This window comes from Hyla sarda, chromosome 4 (assembly GCF_029499605.1).
Source record: "Hyla sarda isolate aHylSar1 chromosome 4, aHylSar1.hap1, whole genome shotgun sequence".
NCBI classification, from domain to species: Eukaryota; Metazoa; Chordata; class Amphibia; order Anura; family Hylidae; genus Hyla; species Hyla sarda.
Genome location: NC_079192.1, coordinates 298,690,195 through 298,706,443, shown reverse-complemented (window position 1 = coordinate 298,706,443; position 16,249 = coordinate 298,690,195). Strand labels below are relative to the sequence as shown.

Below are 16,249 nucleotides of genomic sequence, written 5' to 3'. Positions count from 1 at the left end.
GCGAACTCATCTATCCAGCCATCTGATACAATGACCCCATGCTTCTGGGTAAAACAGACCTGTAGACAAAAAAAAACAAACAAATCTCCCTTAGCAACCCTGGGTTCACTTACCCCCTGTGTCGCCCCTCAGGGAAATTATAGGTTTTTACTCACGGACTGCTGGATAGGTAGAAGAGACCCAGGGGAACCGGATACTGAAATAGCAATATACCCGTGCTCTATTTACTTGTACACATAAACCGCAAATATTGTCTAAATAGTAAGCATTTGGTAAGGTAATCCTAAAGAACTTGCATACCGTGTCGGCAAGCGAAGCAGTAAGCTGCCCCTGCAGTGGCAGGGGGTCCCGGAACGATATCCAGGTTATGAGCGTGTTAGAAGAACACGCCGGCGTCTTGCTAACACCGGCGCGCATCCTATTTACGTCATTGGAGGCCAGTCCCCATGATGCCGCAGCTGGGGGCGCGGCCTCCACACGGCGCCGGATAAATGAAGGAAGTTAGTCCAGCCCATGGTAGGTAAGACGGCGGATGCGATACCGGTTAAGTGTGAATGATGTTAGAACAATAGACTCCTAACTTGGGCTAAACATAGAGACATTTCAAAATAATAACAGCAAATTCCCTATCTGCATATCTTGTCACTGCCGTATGCAGCATTAAGCCGCCTAAAGCTTATTCAGTTGTTATGAGAGGTATGGCCGGGATTTATTCCTGCCATCACCCCTAGCAACAACTATAGGGAAAACATATATAACCCATAAAAGGAATTTTATCCAATGCTTAAGACTAGTAAATGTAATGATGACGAGAAATTGGTTACGGAAGGAGGTGTATAGGGGAGATCCGACGTAATTGACCTGTAAATCATGGTATCCAATAAAAACAGCATTAGAACAATGGCAGAGTACTCGATACAGATCCCACCGGTATTAGTGACTTACAGGTCAATTACGTCGGATCTCCCCTATACACCTCCTTCCGTAACCAATTTCTCGTCATCATTACATTTACTAGTCTTAAGCATTGGATAAAACTCCTTTTATGGGTTATATATGTTTTCCCTATAGTTGTTGCTAGGGGTGATGGCAGGAATAAATCCCGGCCATACCTCTCATAACAACTGAATAAGCTTTAGGCGGCTTAATACTGCATACGGCAGTGACAAGATATGCAGATAGTGAATTTGCTGTTATTATTTTGATATGTCTCTAGGTTTTGCCCAAGTTAGGAGTCTATTGTTCTAACACCATGGGCTGGACTAACTTCATTCATTTATCCGGCGCTGTGTGGAGGCCCCGCCCCCAGCTGCGGCATCATGGGGACTGGCCTCCAATTACGTAAATGGGATGCGTGCCGGTGTTGGTAAGACGCCGGTGTGTTCATCTAACACGCTCATAACCTGGATATCGTTCCGGGACCCCCTGCCACTGGGGCAACTTACTGCTTCCCTTGCCGACACGGTATGGAAGTTCTTTAGGATTACCTTACCAAATGCTTACTATTTAGACAATATTTGCGGTTTATGTGTACAAGTAAATAGAGCACGGGTATATTGCTATTTCAGTATCCGGTTCCCCTGGGTCTCTTCTACCTATCCAGCAGTCCGTGAGTAAAAACCTCTAATTTCCCTGAGGAGCGACACAGGGGGTAAGTGAACCCAGGGTTGCTAAGGGAGATTTGTTTGTTTTTTTTTGTCTACAGGTCTGTTTTACCCAGAAGCATGGGGTCATTGTATCAGATGGCTGGATAGATGAGTTCGCTTGGGGATCTGTCTCTCTGAGGGTGATTTAAGCTGCCCATTGATGCTATTATACACGACTGTATATCTTTTTTGATATAGTGATGGGCCCCCTCCTTTTAACTATAATATTTCTAAGCTATTGCTCCAATATTTGTATGATAGATTCCATGACCCCTGATGAAGTGCGGGGAATAACAATTTACATCGATTACCTGCATGGAAACGCGTTGGGAATAGGGACTAAGTACTCCTTGTTTGTGAATAGCGAGCACTGCTTTAAACAGCCAGTGGAGTATGGTGTATTCAATACTATCACCAACTTTTTACTGTGATGACAACTAGGAGCGTACTTATTTACTTTATATTATCTATGTGTGAACACACGGCTATATTTACTGTTACCTAACAGGTTTTTTCTTTTTCTTTCATCACTTTTGTGCACTATTTGTTGGTTATTATGAATTTTAATTGCTATCAGTAAAAGTTATGTTTTAATAAGGCGCCTCTGTCTGTAAGTGGACATTAGTCTTTTCTACAGTCTATTGCCGAGAGGCTTAGTGTTTATTAGGGGCATATGTATGGCCTGATACTCTATTTTATTTATTCAGTTCCTAAAATGGACAGAGATGTCAGCAGAGAGCTCTGTTTCAAACGGAAAATAATTTCCACTGTAGTATGCAGCAGATAATAAGTACAGCAAGGATTGAGATTTTTTTAATAGAAGTAATTTCAAATCTGTTTAACTTTCTGGCACCAGTGGATTTAAAAAAAAAAAAAAAAAGTTTTTCAATGGAGTACCGCTTTAAGTGCGGCTGATTTGGGTGAGTATGTCCCTCTCCTTCTCCCAGCTCCCCTTCCCTCTATAGCACCTCTTTATCTGCCTATTGGGGCCCCAGGGGCATTTTCCTGGGGGTGCAGGCTACCTTTTATTTCTAGAGGTTAGGGGTTTCAGTCTCCCTCTATGCACATGTCTGTGAGTAGCAGGGCAACCCCCCCCCCCCCCCCCACAGCGGGCACTGCTTACTAGTGTTTTCAGCGCTCCAGCACCAGCCCACAGCTCCACTGAAGCACGTTTTTTACTAAAAATTTTGCCCACTTCTCGGGCATGTACGCACTGTGCGGTGCATATTAATTGAGGCTGCGGCCTGCGCCTGGACTTGACTCCACCCACCTCACATACTACGGCCGCACTGGCGGGGCACCCGCCCTGCTCTCTTCTGCGGCCAATGATTTTTTACATTTTTATTCAATTTTTTTTTTGCACTTCAGGGGGTAAATTTCTGGGTGCCTCCCTCTCTGGCTCCTGAATGACTCGGCTGCTTCCTGCCTCTTCAGCTCCAGCTGGGACACAGCACAGCCACAGCCTGCTTCCCAGCTCCAGCAATGGGACACAGGACCTGGATGAAATTGATCCATTTTATTGCTGAGTACTTCCCACTAGCAACTATGTCCGACCCGAAGCGCCTGGTGCCTGGTGGTTCCACTGAATCCACCTGTCCTACCTGCTCCATCCCCCTGTGCCGCCTTCTCAGGATGTCTCTCCGTAATGCGCGGTGCCCGCCCTTCCCCCAGAGTGGGTTTTCTACCTTTCCCAGTCGATCTCTGACCTGGCTAGGGTCTCCAGATCAGTGGCTATCACCTTGGAGCAGTCTTCCCTGCGCACAAACCCCAGGGAGTCCCGCTCGGTCCCCCCCCCCCCCCACTCCCAGCGCTCTCACAAGCACCCCTAAAGTAACTTCGGCAGGCTCTTCTCCAGAGTTGTGTGTTTGAGTCATTCTTCCTGTAGATCTCACTCCTCTTCCCCCAGCTCACCAGCAGCGCCCCCCCCCCCCCCACTCTAGGGGCTGCTCCCCAGGTGTCTGACACGCCCCAGTCTAAGACTACCACCGCATGCTCCCACTCTCCAGGGGAAGTAGTGGATGTCTGGTTGGAATCCACCTCGGATCATTAGGACTACTCTGAGGCGTCTTATATGGGGGACGGTTTGGTGTCAGCCATCAGGGACACTTTTTTTTCATCCGAGGACCCAAGAACTTCGGATCCTGATCCAGGAGTTTCTTTTCGCTGATCTTCGCGAAATTTGCCTTTTGAAGCGGCAGGTTTGTCCTTGCTACCCGCCTTCGCTTCCGCTTGGGTGTCCAATGTAGTTTCTGTTTGAAATTCTCAGCTATGGCAGGACATCCTGTCAGGCACCCCTCGGGAGGACTTGGCGGACCTTGCTCGTCAACCCTCTCAAGCCAGGGACTTCCTCTTTTCGGCAGCTTTGGAGTCTGGAGTCAGTAGGTGGGTTATATCCTGCCAGGAGGGGCCGACTTTCTTTTTGTATGCCTAGTGGCAGCAAGATATACCCACGCTCTCTGTATTTCCCTCCCCCCCAGTGGATCCTCCTGAGAGATTTTACGGTGAGCATAAAAAAAAATCAACTTTTTTTCTCCCTCTCTTTTGAGCATTGTAGTGTGCCCACAAAACACTTTTACGTCCACATATGGGGTACTTCCATACCCAGAAGAAATGGTGGTACAAATTTTGCGGGATTTTTCTCCGGTTATCCCTTGTGAAAATGAGAAAAAATTGGGGGTAAAACCAGCATTTCAGTAAAAAAAAATCTAAATTGAACAAATTCTCACTGCATCCCTTATTACCTAGGGTGGGGATAAAGGAGGAATCAAATGGCAGAGGGGGGTGATTAATTCACACGGTAATAAAGGGGGGGAGGGAATTGAATGGCACAGGGGGGGGTGGATCAGTAAGGAAATGTGGCACAGGGGTTAAGGGGGATGGTTTGGTGCAGGGTATAAAGGGTAATAAAAGGGCACAGGGGGTTCAAGGAGGGAGGAATAAAGTGGCATTGGAGGGATCAAAGGGGATAAAATGGTACAGGAGGTGATTGAACGGCACTGGGAGATTCTACTGTAATATTGCTTTTTATTATAATTTATAGGTAATTACTCTGGGTACAGTACAGTATTTGGTCATTCAGAAAGATTGTTGAGCCTTTCTTTCCCAATAGGGGACCCTTCAATAGCAGACAAAAACAAATGAAACATTTTTTGGGAGCATATAGCCTTAATATAAATGGTAGAAAGTTTATTTTCAGAAAGTCTCACATTTTATGTTGCTGACATTGAGACTAGCAGATCTAACAGTTTCTATTTCTATTTGCTTTTTACAGCTTGTCCAAGCACCTTCAGTAAAACTGAATCTTCCAACTATTCAGTCCCTCATCAAGGAGAGCAGCATACTGGCAAACCGCAGTTATACAGATGATGAGGATGCTGAAGGTGGATCTGATGAGGAAGGCAACAGTGAGGCTGATATCACAACATTCAATAGAGAGGTTGGTGCCATTCTAGAACAGGGGTTCTCAACAGGTGGTACGCGTACCCCTAAGGGACATGCATTGGCCAGTATTTGTCAGCGCAGATCGGGGAATGGCCGTGGCAGCTCTATAAAGTGCAGCGGCTACTTTACGGGAGCTGCCTCGTTGCTAGCAAGACAACACCCATCGGTGCAGCCCGCCCAACACGTGGTTTACCCGAACAGGCCTGGTAATGTTAAAGAAAAAAAAAAAAGTAAAAACTAAGTGTGTGGGAGGCATGTTATTGAATGTATTTTATAGAATTATATTAGCCCAGGGGGATGGGCGGGGAGTAAAGAAATAATGGCACAAGGGCAATAAGATGGAGGGAAGAAGGGATAATGGCAAAAGGGATAATGATGATTTCTCCCCCCCCCCCCCCCCCCATCTTAATCCCCCTGTGCCATTATTTCCCCCACCCCCCTTTGATCCCCTTTTTGCCATTATCCCTCCCCCTCCATCTTAATGCCCTTGTGCCATTATCTTCCCCCCCCCCCCCCCCCTGATCCCTTTATACTAATGCAATACTTAATCCCTTTGTGCCATTATTCCCCCCTCCATCTTAAACCCCTTGTGCCATTATTATTCAATATGGCAAAAGGGGGGAATAATTGCACAAGGGGATTAAGTATTTCATTAGTATAAAGGTAAGCACATGCCATTATGAAAAGTCATTTTATGACTTACCGTATTTATCGGGGTATACCACGCACCGGCCTATAACACGCACCCTCATTTTACCAAGGATATTTGGGTAAAAAAAGTTTATAAAATGAGGGTGCGTGTGTGCGCGTGTATACCCCCATCCCCGGTGGCATAATTACCTGAGTCGGGTCCGCGCTGCTCCAGGCCTCCGTCGTGCGGGACGCACCGTTGCTATGCACGGCGCGGCGCTCTGACGTCATGCGCCGCGCCGTTCAGCGCATAGCAACGACTCCGGGGACGCACGACGGAGGCCTGGAGCAGCGCGATAGTCAGGGGGACAGAACGGGCAGCGGCGCCGATAACCAGGGGGTGAAAAGGGCCGACAGCAGCGCTCTAGACCCCAGGAAAGGCAGGGGGAGAGAAGCGGGCAGTGACGGCCTCTCTCCCCCTGCCTTTCCTGGGGGTGTATCGGCGTATAACACGCACACAGACTTTAGGCTAAAAATTTTAGCCTAAAAAGTGCGTGTTATACGCCGATAAATACGGTATTTTGTCTGCGGGTACCCCTTGTGCATAAGTTCCCTTTGGGGGGTACAGTCGCGAATAAGGTTGAGAACCACTGTTCTAGAACACAGCAAAAAAAAAAGCCTTAATGGAATATGTTCATATTCTTACACTTGTTTTTTTATTTTTTATTTTTTTTTTCCTCTCAGGAACTGCTGCAAGTTATTGAAAATCTGAAACAACTTCTGATAAAAAAGAGCCAGGAAAATCTTGATTTGGAGGCAAATGTCAGGAAGGAAGTTTGCAATGAGATGATGGAAATCATGCAGCAACAAAAAACGCAGTCTAGGTAATGCTGTGTTTTTCAAGGATGTATTTTTGTTAATGTACAGTTCTAAGTTTTATTTGTTTGTTTCCTTGTTTCTCTGAAGTGAAACTTTGGAAGATGAGAGAGAATTACTGGAAGAGATGTATGAGGATCAACTGGAAAACCTAAAGGAATCCCTTACAAACTATTACAAGCAGGAGCTGGAGGTGTGTACTGGTTAAGTCAATACACAGTGATGTGATTGGTACCCTTGCAAATTAACAAAAAAAGTAGCATGGCTTTGCTACTAGCCTTGGGGGGGGGAAAACAGAATGTGACCCTGTAAGTCAGTATATAGCTACGGTCATTGATACTCTTGTAATTTTAACATTTCTCTGGAAAGAACTTTGTTTTATTTTGCTATCCTCACTTTTATAGCTATTGTTCCTCTTGTTTTGTGCTCGCTGGGGGAGACTTATCAAAAACCTGTCCAGAGAAGTTGCCCATAGCAATTAAGATGAGTGAAGTTACAGTGATTCGATTTGTCACAAACCTCGCGACTCGACGTTTGCTAACTTTAGCCTGCATAAATTAGTTCAGCTTTCAGGTGCTCCGGTGGGCTAGAAAAGGTGGATACAGTACTAGGAGAGAGTCTCCAGCCCACTGGAGCACCTGAAAGCTGAACTAATTTATGCAGGCTAAAGTCAGCAAACGCAGAGCCGAGAAGTTCGTGATGAATAGAATCATGTAAATGGGTTTATTTTCTCTATCTGGTCCATTGGGGGACACAGACCGTGGGTGTATGCTGCTGTCTCTAGGAGGTGTGACACTATGGTAATAAAAAAAAAAAAAAAAAAAAGTTTGCTCCTCCCAGCAGGATATACCCGCCTTCAGGCCCTGAGGTAATCAGTTTTAGCTTAGTGTCTTGCAGGAGGTGGACATGGTCTGGAATTCTCCAGACCAGGTCTTCTGATTAATTGTTTTTTCTAGTATAGGGACGTGTTAGTTTTTTTTTTTTTTTCCTCATTCCTTTTTCTTTCATGTTTTCAGGTGGGGACTCAGGGACTCCAGTTCCCTGTTTCCCCATTGCGAGTAAGGGGGCACAGACATTGCGTATATGCGCTGTTAACCCCCTCTCGCTAACGGTCAGCGCCTGGGTTGGTACCTCATGGGTCTGGGTCCCCCATTTTCTCTGCTCGCCTTGCTCGCGCATAGCAGCTAGGCTTGATGCAGGGACAAAAAGCTGACTGAAGACTTCACAGAAGACTACATTAGGTAAGTTTCTTCTGACTGAGGTGAGTACATTTCCCTTTCTCTCCCTTAGGTGCAAGGACTTGCAACCTCTGGAGACCCTCTGTTTTTGGCCCACCTTTCAAGTTTATGGGGCTGGCTCGTACTGGGGCGAGCAGTGACATCTTTGGGGGCATAATTTCTTTATTACACTGTGTGTTTACTCTCCTCACTGTGTGTGACTGTTTTACTATGCAGCTGTGCCGCAGCACCTTATATGCGGCTGACAGCCTCGGTGCTTTTTACTGGCCGAGCGCACGGAGCGCCGGCTTACTTTCATATTCTCCGGCAGCTGCTGCCGGTGTGTATGCCGCCCCCTTACTTCCCACGAGCATATGTGCTGTCATGTGCGCTCGGAACAGGGAGCGGGCGCCATTACTCCTTCGTCCCTGACTTCTACATAGCTCCGTCCCCAGGGGCCGGAACTCTCGGGAGGCTCTTCCTTGCAGTGTGTGTGTGTGTGTGTGTGTGTGTGAATTATACTGTCGGGCGCATGAAGCGCCGTCTTACTTCACTTCGGCAGCTGCCGGGGGGGGGGGGGGATGGATATGTGTGGCACCCGCTCACTTCCCCGCGGTCACATATGCGGCTAGGGGTTAACTCTTTACTGACATAGGGGATGCTATTCTGCCCTCCCTCTAAACTGACAACTAGACTGCTAGTCTCTATTTTGTCTCTCTAACATATTATTCCTAAAATGCCCACTGACTCTGCCTGCTCCCCCAGACCCCCCAGTTTTCTCGGATGTTACAATTCCGGTGGATTCGGCTGCCCCTTCAGCCTGGGTTTTCTTCCTATCCCAGTATATGGCTGACTTGACTCAAGTCCCCCTTGTGGTGGCTGAGGCCTCACGTGACATGGTGTCTACATGGAAGAGGTCTGCCCTGCGCCGGCCCTCTGGTGGGTCCCGCTCCTCTTTTACACAAGCCTAACACTCTCACGAAGTGTACTGGGGTGTTTTGTCTGACTTTTACATTGATTCTCCAGGTAGACGTGGGCGTCCCTCCGTGGGTCTCTCCTCCCCATGTCATCTGGTCACAAATGTCGCTCCTCCAGAGGACGTTTCCGGAATCGCCGTTCTTCCCCGCCAGAGCCGCGTACCCGGTCAGGGTCGCCCCCCTCCAGGGCTGCCTCCATGCGTTCACTTTCTCCTGGTGAACTGGTGGATGAGGCTTCCGAATCGGCATCTGACTCAGAGGACCGCTCGGATATAGTTGAAACGGTGAACTCATTGATTGCGACCATATGAGACTCCTTTCACTTAGAGGACCCAGGATCTTTGGTTGTTACTCCTGAAGTATCCTTTCATTGTGCTCAACCAGCACCTCAAGGGTTCAGCTCTCACGCTGAACTTCACATCTTTCTGGAATCTGCATGCAAACATCCGGACAAGAGGTTCACGGGAATGAAGAGAGTTCAAGTGCGTTACCCATTCGCCAAGGACCTTGCCTCTAAGGTGGTTTCCCCTCTCTCAATGGTTCCACCAATTTCCCGCCTCTCTAGGCTACTACACTGCCGCTGGCAGAAGCAGCTGCCTTCAAGGACTCGACGGACCAGACGGAGTCCTTGGCGGAGTTTGCCTCGGACGCAGCAGGCTCTGGGTCCGAGACCCTATTGTTGTGGTGCCCACAACTCAGTCAGGGTATCCTGGCGGGATTTCCCCTGGAGGATCTATCTTGCTTTGGTTCTCCAATGCTGGGGAATTCTGTGCACAGCTTCAGCAGTCAGTCCGTGGTGCTGCCTTTGCTGTGGGTCTCCTAGCGGCCCTCCGCCGCCCCATGTGGCTTAGGGCATGGGATGTGGATGCCGCCTCCAAAAAGGTCTCTTACAGAGTTGCCTTTTACTGGTACCTGTCTCTTTGACAAGCGCCTTCACGAGATTATCTCGGTCGTGGCGGGGGGGGGGGGGGGGGGGGGGGGTAAAAGTTACTTGTTGCCTCAAAATAAGGCTTGCTTTTCTTCCCAGGGGAAGTCCTCTTCCTTTCGGTCCTTTCCGACCTTTGGCCCCAATAAGGGGTCTCCCTCTTTCCGGGCGAGTTCGTCTTGGAAGTCGGACACCAACCGTTCTGACCAAATCTGGTAACCGCAATCCCACTTCCACATAGAGTGCAGCCACCACCCGCAGGTTTTTCTCGGGTGGGAGGTCGTCTCTTACTTTTTCAAGACATCGGGACCACACATATTCAGGAAGTCCCGAACACCCCGGTCTCCTTCTTCGGGAGGCCCTCTAGTCCCTGCCCAGAGAGTCATTGTCCCCGTTCCTACAGGGGAATATTTGCGGGGGTTTTTATTCCACCTTTTTTTTGTGGTCTCCCAGGAAGGCGGTTCTGTGTGGCCGATTCTGGGCCTCAAGCGTCTCACCGCCATCTTCTCTGCCACTTCCGTGGCATCCAGGGCACAAGAGGAGTTTCTTCCTCAGTGGACATCAAGGATGCCTACCTTCATATTTCCCGGCCATCTGCGGTTCCTCCGCCTTCCAGTTCCGGAGGGGCTTTTTCATTTCGTAGCCCTACCCTTTGGTCTGGCCACTGCTCATTGGGTCTTTGCCTTGATCCTTGCACCAGTGATAGTCCTGTTGCGGTCGTGCGGAGCCTCCTTACATGGACGACCTTCTCATCAGAGTCCAGACTCTAGAGACTGTGGATCTTACACTCCAGACCCTGAATCGCTTCGGGTGGATGTTCAGGTGGAGACGAGTCGGTTCTCTCTCCCACCCAGTCTCTGATCTTCTGGGACCTCACTTCCACGGTCTCTGGCCGGATTTGTCTTCTGCGGACAACCGTCTGACGCTCGTGTCTGTAGTCCGCTCTCTTCGGGCCAAGGCCCCGGTTTCCATTCAAATTCATATGGAAGTCTTGGGTCGGATGGTAGCGGCCATGGAGACCGTTCCCTTTTCCCAGTTTTCATTACTGTCCTCTTCAACTGGCGGTTCTCTCTATGGGACAGATCTCCTCTGTCTCTCAATCGCAAGGTTGCTCTCCCTCATCGGATCCGTCAGTCTCTGCTCTGGTGGCTCCGTTCCCCCCCCTCCTTCTTCAGGGATGACCATTCCTTCCCTCCACGGGCAGGTAGTCACGACAGATGGCACTCTGTCGGGCTGGGGGTGGTGTGTTCAGGACCACTGGCCTCTCCGGGAAGCCCTTCTTTCCAATACACATTCTGGACCTGGGGGCGATTTTTCTTTGTCTTCTTCATTGGGAGTCCCATCTTCTGTCCTGTTCTGTCCGCATCCAGTCGGCCAATGCCTCGACATCAGTCTGCACGACGGCGCTCGCAGTTTGGCAGCATTGCCGAGGTGTCAAAGATTCTCCTCTGGACGGAACCTATGTTTCCAGCCTTTTTTTCGGCGGTTCCTTCCCGGTGTGCTCACTGGGAAGCTGACTTCCTCAGCCGACCCCAGTGAGTGGTCTCTACATCCAGTAGTCTTCGCGCAGATCTGCGACCTCTGGGGCATTCTAGACGGAGACTCTCTCGTGTCCGGCACAATCGGAAGATTCTTTCATTTGTTTTGAAGTCCCGGGACCCCCTGGCTCTAGCCGTGGCTGCCTTTGGGATTCCTTGGGCGGGGTTTTCCCCTGCCCTCTCTGTTTTCTCTCCTTGCTCTCCTTCCCAGGGTTCTGAGGAAGCTCAAAACAGAGGACGTCCCTGCCATTCTGATGGCTCTAGATTGGCCCCGAAGGTCGTGGCACGCCGATGTAGTCAGGCTCCTGGACGACGCTTCTCTGCACCCTCCGCTCCGTCCGGACCTCCTCTTTCAGGGTCCTCTTTGCCACCCCAAATTACAGTCGCTGCATTTGACGGCGTGGCGGTTGGGACCACTGTTTTGAGGGCCCACGGGTTCTCTTCCCAAGTCATTCACACCATGCTCAGGGCTCGTAAGCCCTCCTCCGCAAGTATTTACTACCGTACTTGGCGGTCTTATTTTCGTTGGTGTGAAGCTCAGGACTTATCTCCTGTAACCTTCTCGGTTCCACGTCTTCTCTCCTTTTTTGCAGTCGGGTTGGAACTGGGGTTGTCTCTCAGTTCCCTTTAAAGGTCAGGTTTCGGTCCTTTCTATTTTCCAGCGGCCTCTGGCTTCTAATTCTCATGTCCGGACCTTCCTTCAAGGAGTGACACTTTCTGTTCCTCCTTATCGGTCACCCTCTCCCCCTTGGGGCTTGAATCTGGTCCTGAGTGCCCTCCAGGGTGAACCCTTTGAGCCTTTAGAGAGGCATCTCTCCGCCTCCTTTCTTGGAAAGCAGCGTTTCTTGTTACTATCACCTCCATCCGGAGGGTGTCTGAATTGGCAGCTCTCCCCTGCCGTTCTCCGTTTCTGGTGATCCACCAGGACAAGGTTGTTTTCTGGCCAGATCCTTCCTTTTTGCCTAGGGTGGTTTCGGCCTTTCCTCTCAGTGAGGACATGTCCTCCCGTCTTCTTGTCTTGCTCATTCTCATCCTAAGGAGCGCCTACTACACTAGTGGGATGCAGTCCGGGCTGTTCGGTCTCATCCCTCCATCACTTCTTCGTTTCGTCAGTGTAATTTCTTTTTTCGTCCTTACAGAAGATAAGCGTAAGGGACAATCTGCTTCCAAGGCCACCTTTTCTCGGTGGATTCGGTCCGCCATTTCGGAACCTCACTGTAAGGGGAAGATTCCTCCTTTCAGGGTTGTGGCTCATTCTACCAGTTTCTGTTGGGGCATTTTGGGGCTCTCCAGAATAGAGCCTCTGCCTCGCAGATTTGCAAGGCGGCTACCTGGTCTTTTTTTTTTTTTTTTTTTTTTTTTTTTTTTTTTTTTTTTTTTTGCACACTTCTCGAGTTTCTACCGAGTTCATACCTTTCGCATCGGCTGATGCTAGTCTGGGCCCTATAGTGTTGCAGGCGGCAGTGGAACGGCCGACTGCTTATCTGCCCACCCAAGGGACGGCTTTGGTACGTCCCACGGTCTGTGTCCCCCAATGGAGCCGATAGAGAAAAGGAGTTTTTTGTTTACTTACTGTAAAATCTTTCTCGAAGGATCCATTGGGGGACACAGCTCCCGCCCTTCTTTGGGGTTTCCTTTTGGTTCTCTGTCCAAGGGTGTGTTCAGTTATGTTTTTTTTCTTCTTCTGGTTCTTGGACAGTTTGGGTTTCCTTTGACCTGTTGGTTTCCTCCTATTGCTCTGGAACTAAAACTGATTACCTCAGGGCCTGAAGGTGGGTATATCCTGCTGGGAGGAGCCGATTTTTTTTTTTTTTTTTTTTTTTTTTTTTTTTTTATTACCATAGTGTCACACCCCCTAGAGACAGCAGCATACACCCATGGTCTGTGACCCACAATGGATCTTTCGAGAGAGATTTTACAGTAAGTAAACAAAAATCTCCTTTATTTTTTTTGTAATTATAAAAGTTTTCAAGGACTGTAGTTGATGGTCAGAAAAATCAGAAACTGATCACTATATTACAACTTCTTGAAAGCAATATTCTATTTGTCATCTAGGAAAGAGATCAACGAATTCAGGAACTGGAGGATGCTCTGGAAGAGGCTTCTAACAGTGTAGCTTCTAATCCATTAGATGCCAGTATAAGCAACAGAGACAGTGCTCCCCTTCGTAGGTCTAAGCGTTTAGCAACAAATGAAGCATCTGACTTTACCAGACTTAAACAGGAAATTGTGGATTTGAAAGATGAATTACGTTTAAAGAATGAAGGTAAGGCTGAAGAAAGTTAATGAAATTGTTTTTGTGGTTACCTAAATGAGTGGACCCTCTTGGCGCAGTTGAATAGGGGAAAAAAAAAACTAAACTCGCATCTAGGATTGACCGATATTGATATTTTATTTTTAGGGCCGATACCGATAATCTGTGGACTATTCCGGTATAAGTTATCGGCTATTTCACCAAGCGGGGCGCTTTAATTCAATGAACTGCAGCGGCTTTTTCGGGGCCAGAGACCACCCGCTTCTCTCCCCCTGCCTGTCCTGAGTTTAACCACTGCCGCTGCCCCATTGCCTCCCCCCATCCTCGGTTTTATAATTACCTGTTCCCGTGGTCCGCGCTCCCATGCCGCTGACACCACCCTCCATACCCCCCGACCCCCCCCCCCCCCCCCCCCCTGTCCAGAGACTGCTGCCGCCCCACTTCTCTCTTCCTGCCGGTCCTGAGTTTAACCGCTGCCCCATCCCCGGTTTTGGAATTGCCTGTTCTCGGGGTGCACGCTCCTTCTTGTCTGCCGATAATATCGGACAAACCAATAATCGCTCTATCCCTACTCTCATCCACCCCATGATCTGTTCGGCCACACTTTGCATCCGTGTTGCACAAGGAGCTTTTTGCTCAGACAATTAGTGGCCACAGCGGTGTCCTGTCTCAGTTATTGATTGGCTGAGCAGAACCCAGGCACAAGGAAGTGCAGCATGACAGGGGAATGACATGGAAGTGGAGAGTGAGGGGTGTGAGATTATTTAGAAAAAAAATCCAACTGCTCTGAGCACAGCTAAGTAAAACAAATCTCCAAAACACACTTATTATTATTATTATTATTATTATTATTATTATTATTATTATTATTATATTTTTTTTTTTTTAGGCCTATTTCTCAAGTGTATTGGTAAACATGCATAATGTCCTGAATCCAGTTGTATTATGGATTGCTTTGTCATTCTGGACTTTGGAGGGGATTTGTATTCCTCCCTGTGTCTGCTGTACGGAGTCTCTCCATCCAATCACTGAAGGCTGCTCTGTAACACCCTCCTCACTTTTCCTGCTGCAGTCTGATAGGACAGGAGTAAGCACAGAGCTAGTGCTAGTTCCACCCTCATTTACTGGACTTATACAGGATTATGTTCTAGATGGTATTGAGACTCCTAGTGGTGGTTTTGTCATTTCTATAAAAAGATTAGGAGGCCAGACGTCCACCACTATACAGCTTTGGTAATCCCTCTACCCTCTCCTCCATATTGTCCTACTAAAACCGACCCTTTGTTTCTCTGTTTCCCCACCCTTGACGTTTAATGTAGTGTAAAATGTTTAATATGTTGTTGAGAAAAAAACCTGTCTAATATATTTCATAAGAAAATGTTAGGTTTTGCCAAAATATACAACATATAAAGTTCTTGAATCTTACTGCCCATTTAAAGTTGTATCAGGATATTGTGTGTTGACATGTTAAAACCTCTATCAAGCCTTCAAGAGGTTCTCTTGGTTGAAATTTTTTTTTTCCTCTGGATCATAAAACATGTGCTATAATGTAATTGTCACTATTCTTCTAATACAGAAATAGGATGACTTAAGTCTTTTTTTTATTTTTTATTTATTTTTATTTTTTTCAATAACAAAATATACAAAAATATCATAGTACAATGCCCCGTCAGCCTGGCACCATCACTCATCCACTCTCTTCCATTAATCTTCAATTCTCTTACACTTTTTAAAAAAATTTTATAATACATTATTTCATATATTTTCTTTTCTTTACAAAGTCCCACCATTCTTGTATACACGGTGCCTTAGGAGCCATCCAGTTTCTAAGAATTATAATTTTAGCTATACCGAACAATTTAAGTATCATTTTTTCATGTTTGACTCCATCCAATTTTAGACCCAGCATGACAGTTCTTAGTTCGTACCTTATTTCCTCCTGAAATCTATCATTCATAATATCCACAACTTTTTCCAGAATTCTCACACTTTACAGCAGTTCCACACCATATGGAGCCAATTAGCATCATAAATATTACATTTGGGGCATTTGGGATCTTCCCGGAATCCTATCTTATACATAAGCTTTGGAGTATATTGTGTACGATATAGCATCATGAAATATGATATTCTGTGATTCACACTAATTGAAGCAGTTTCTAAATTATTAAAAATGGTCCCCCACTCTTCTTCCTTAATTTCACCTGTGTCTTTTTCCCGTTTTATTTTCCAGTAAGGTACTTCTTTTTTACTATTAAGAAGAGCCTTATATATTTTACTCATTAATTTTTTCTCATTACCCCTTGAATTTATTAGTTCAATCAAAACGTGAGATTGTTATAAATCTTCCCTTATCTTCCTCTTTCTCAAACTGACTTGCATATAGTTAAATATATTATTAGTGTCTAACTTAAATGTCATCATTATCTCTGACCATTCCCGTAATTTTCCTTGTGTAAATAAGTGATTTACTTCAGTTATCCCCTTACTTTCCCAATCCGTGTATCCTGACTTTTTTATTATGCCATAAAGGGGTACACCAAATACTACCATTAATTCCAATAATTTTTTAAAATCTTGTCCCATACTTTACTTATCTTAATGTATAGAGCGTTAGATTTATCCCTCAAGGATTTTAATCTACCACTTTCCAGAAGTTCCCATATTGAATTACTTCTAATCCCCATTTTCATGAGAAAATTCCTAATTATTTCTTGCTCGTGAACCTGAAATATTGCCTGGGCA

At 47.0% G+C, this 16,249-nt stretch overlaps 1 protein-coding gene across 6 annotated transcripts in view; it reads left to right on the top strand.

Moving 5' to 3' along the window:
• The window catches only part of KIF20A (kinesin family member 20A), a 50,498-nt gene that overhangs the window by 27,498 nt on the left and 6,751 nt on the right, over positions 1-16,249 (top strand). For all 6 annotated transcript variants that reach the window (XM_056574679.1, XM_056574680.1, XM_056574678.1 and 3 more), the window contains 4 exons: positions 4,918-5,082; positions 6,462-6,601; positions 6,684-6,786; positions 13,306-13,516. In XM_056574679.1, the coding sequence (XP_056430654.1) occupies positions 4,918-5,082; positions 6,462-6,601; positions 6,684-6,786; positions 13,306-13,516 (619 nt within the window). The remainder of the gene's footprint in view (positions 1-4,917; positions 5,083-6,461; positions 6,602-6,683; positions 6,787-13,305; positions 13,517-16,249) is intronic.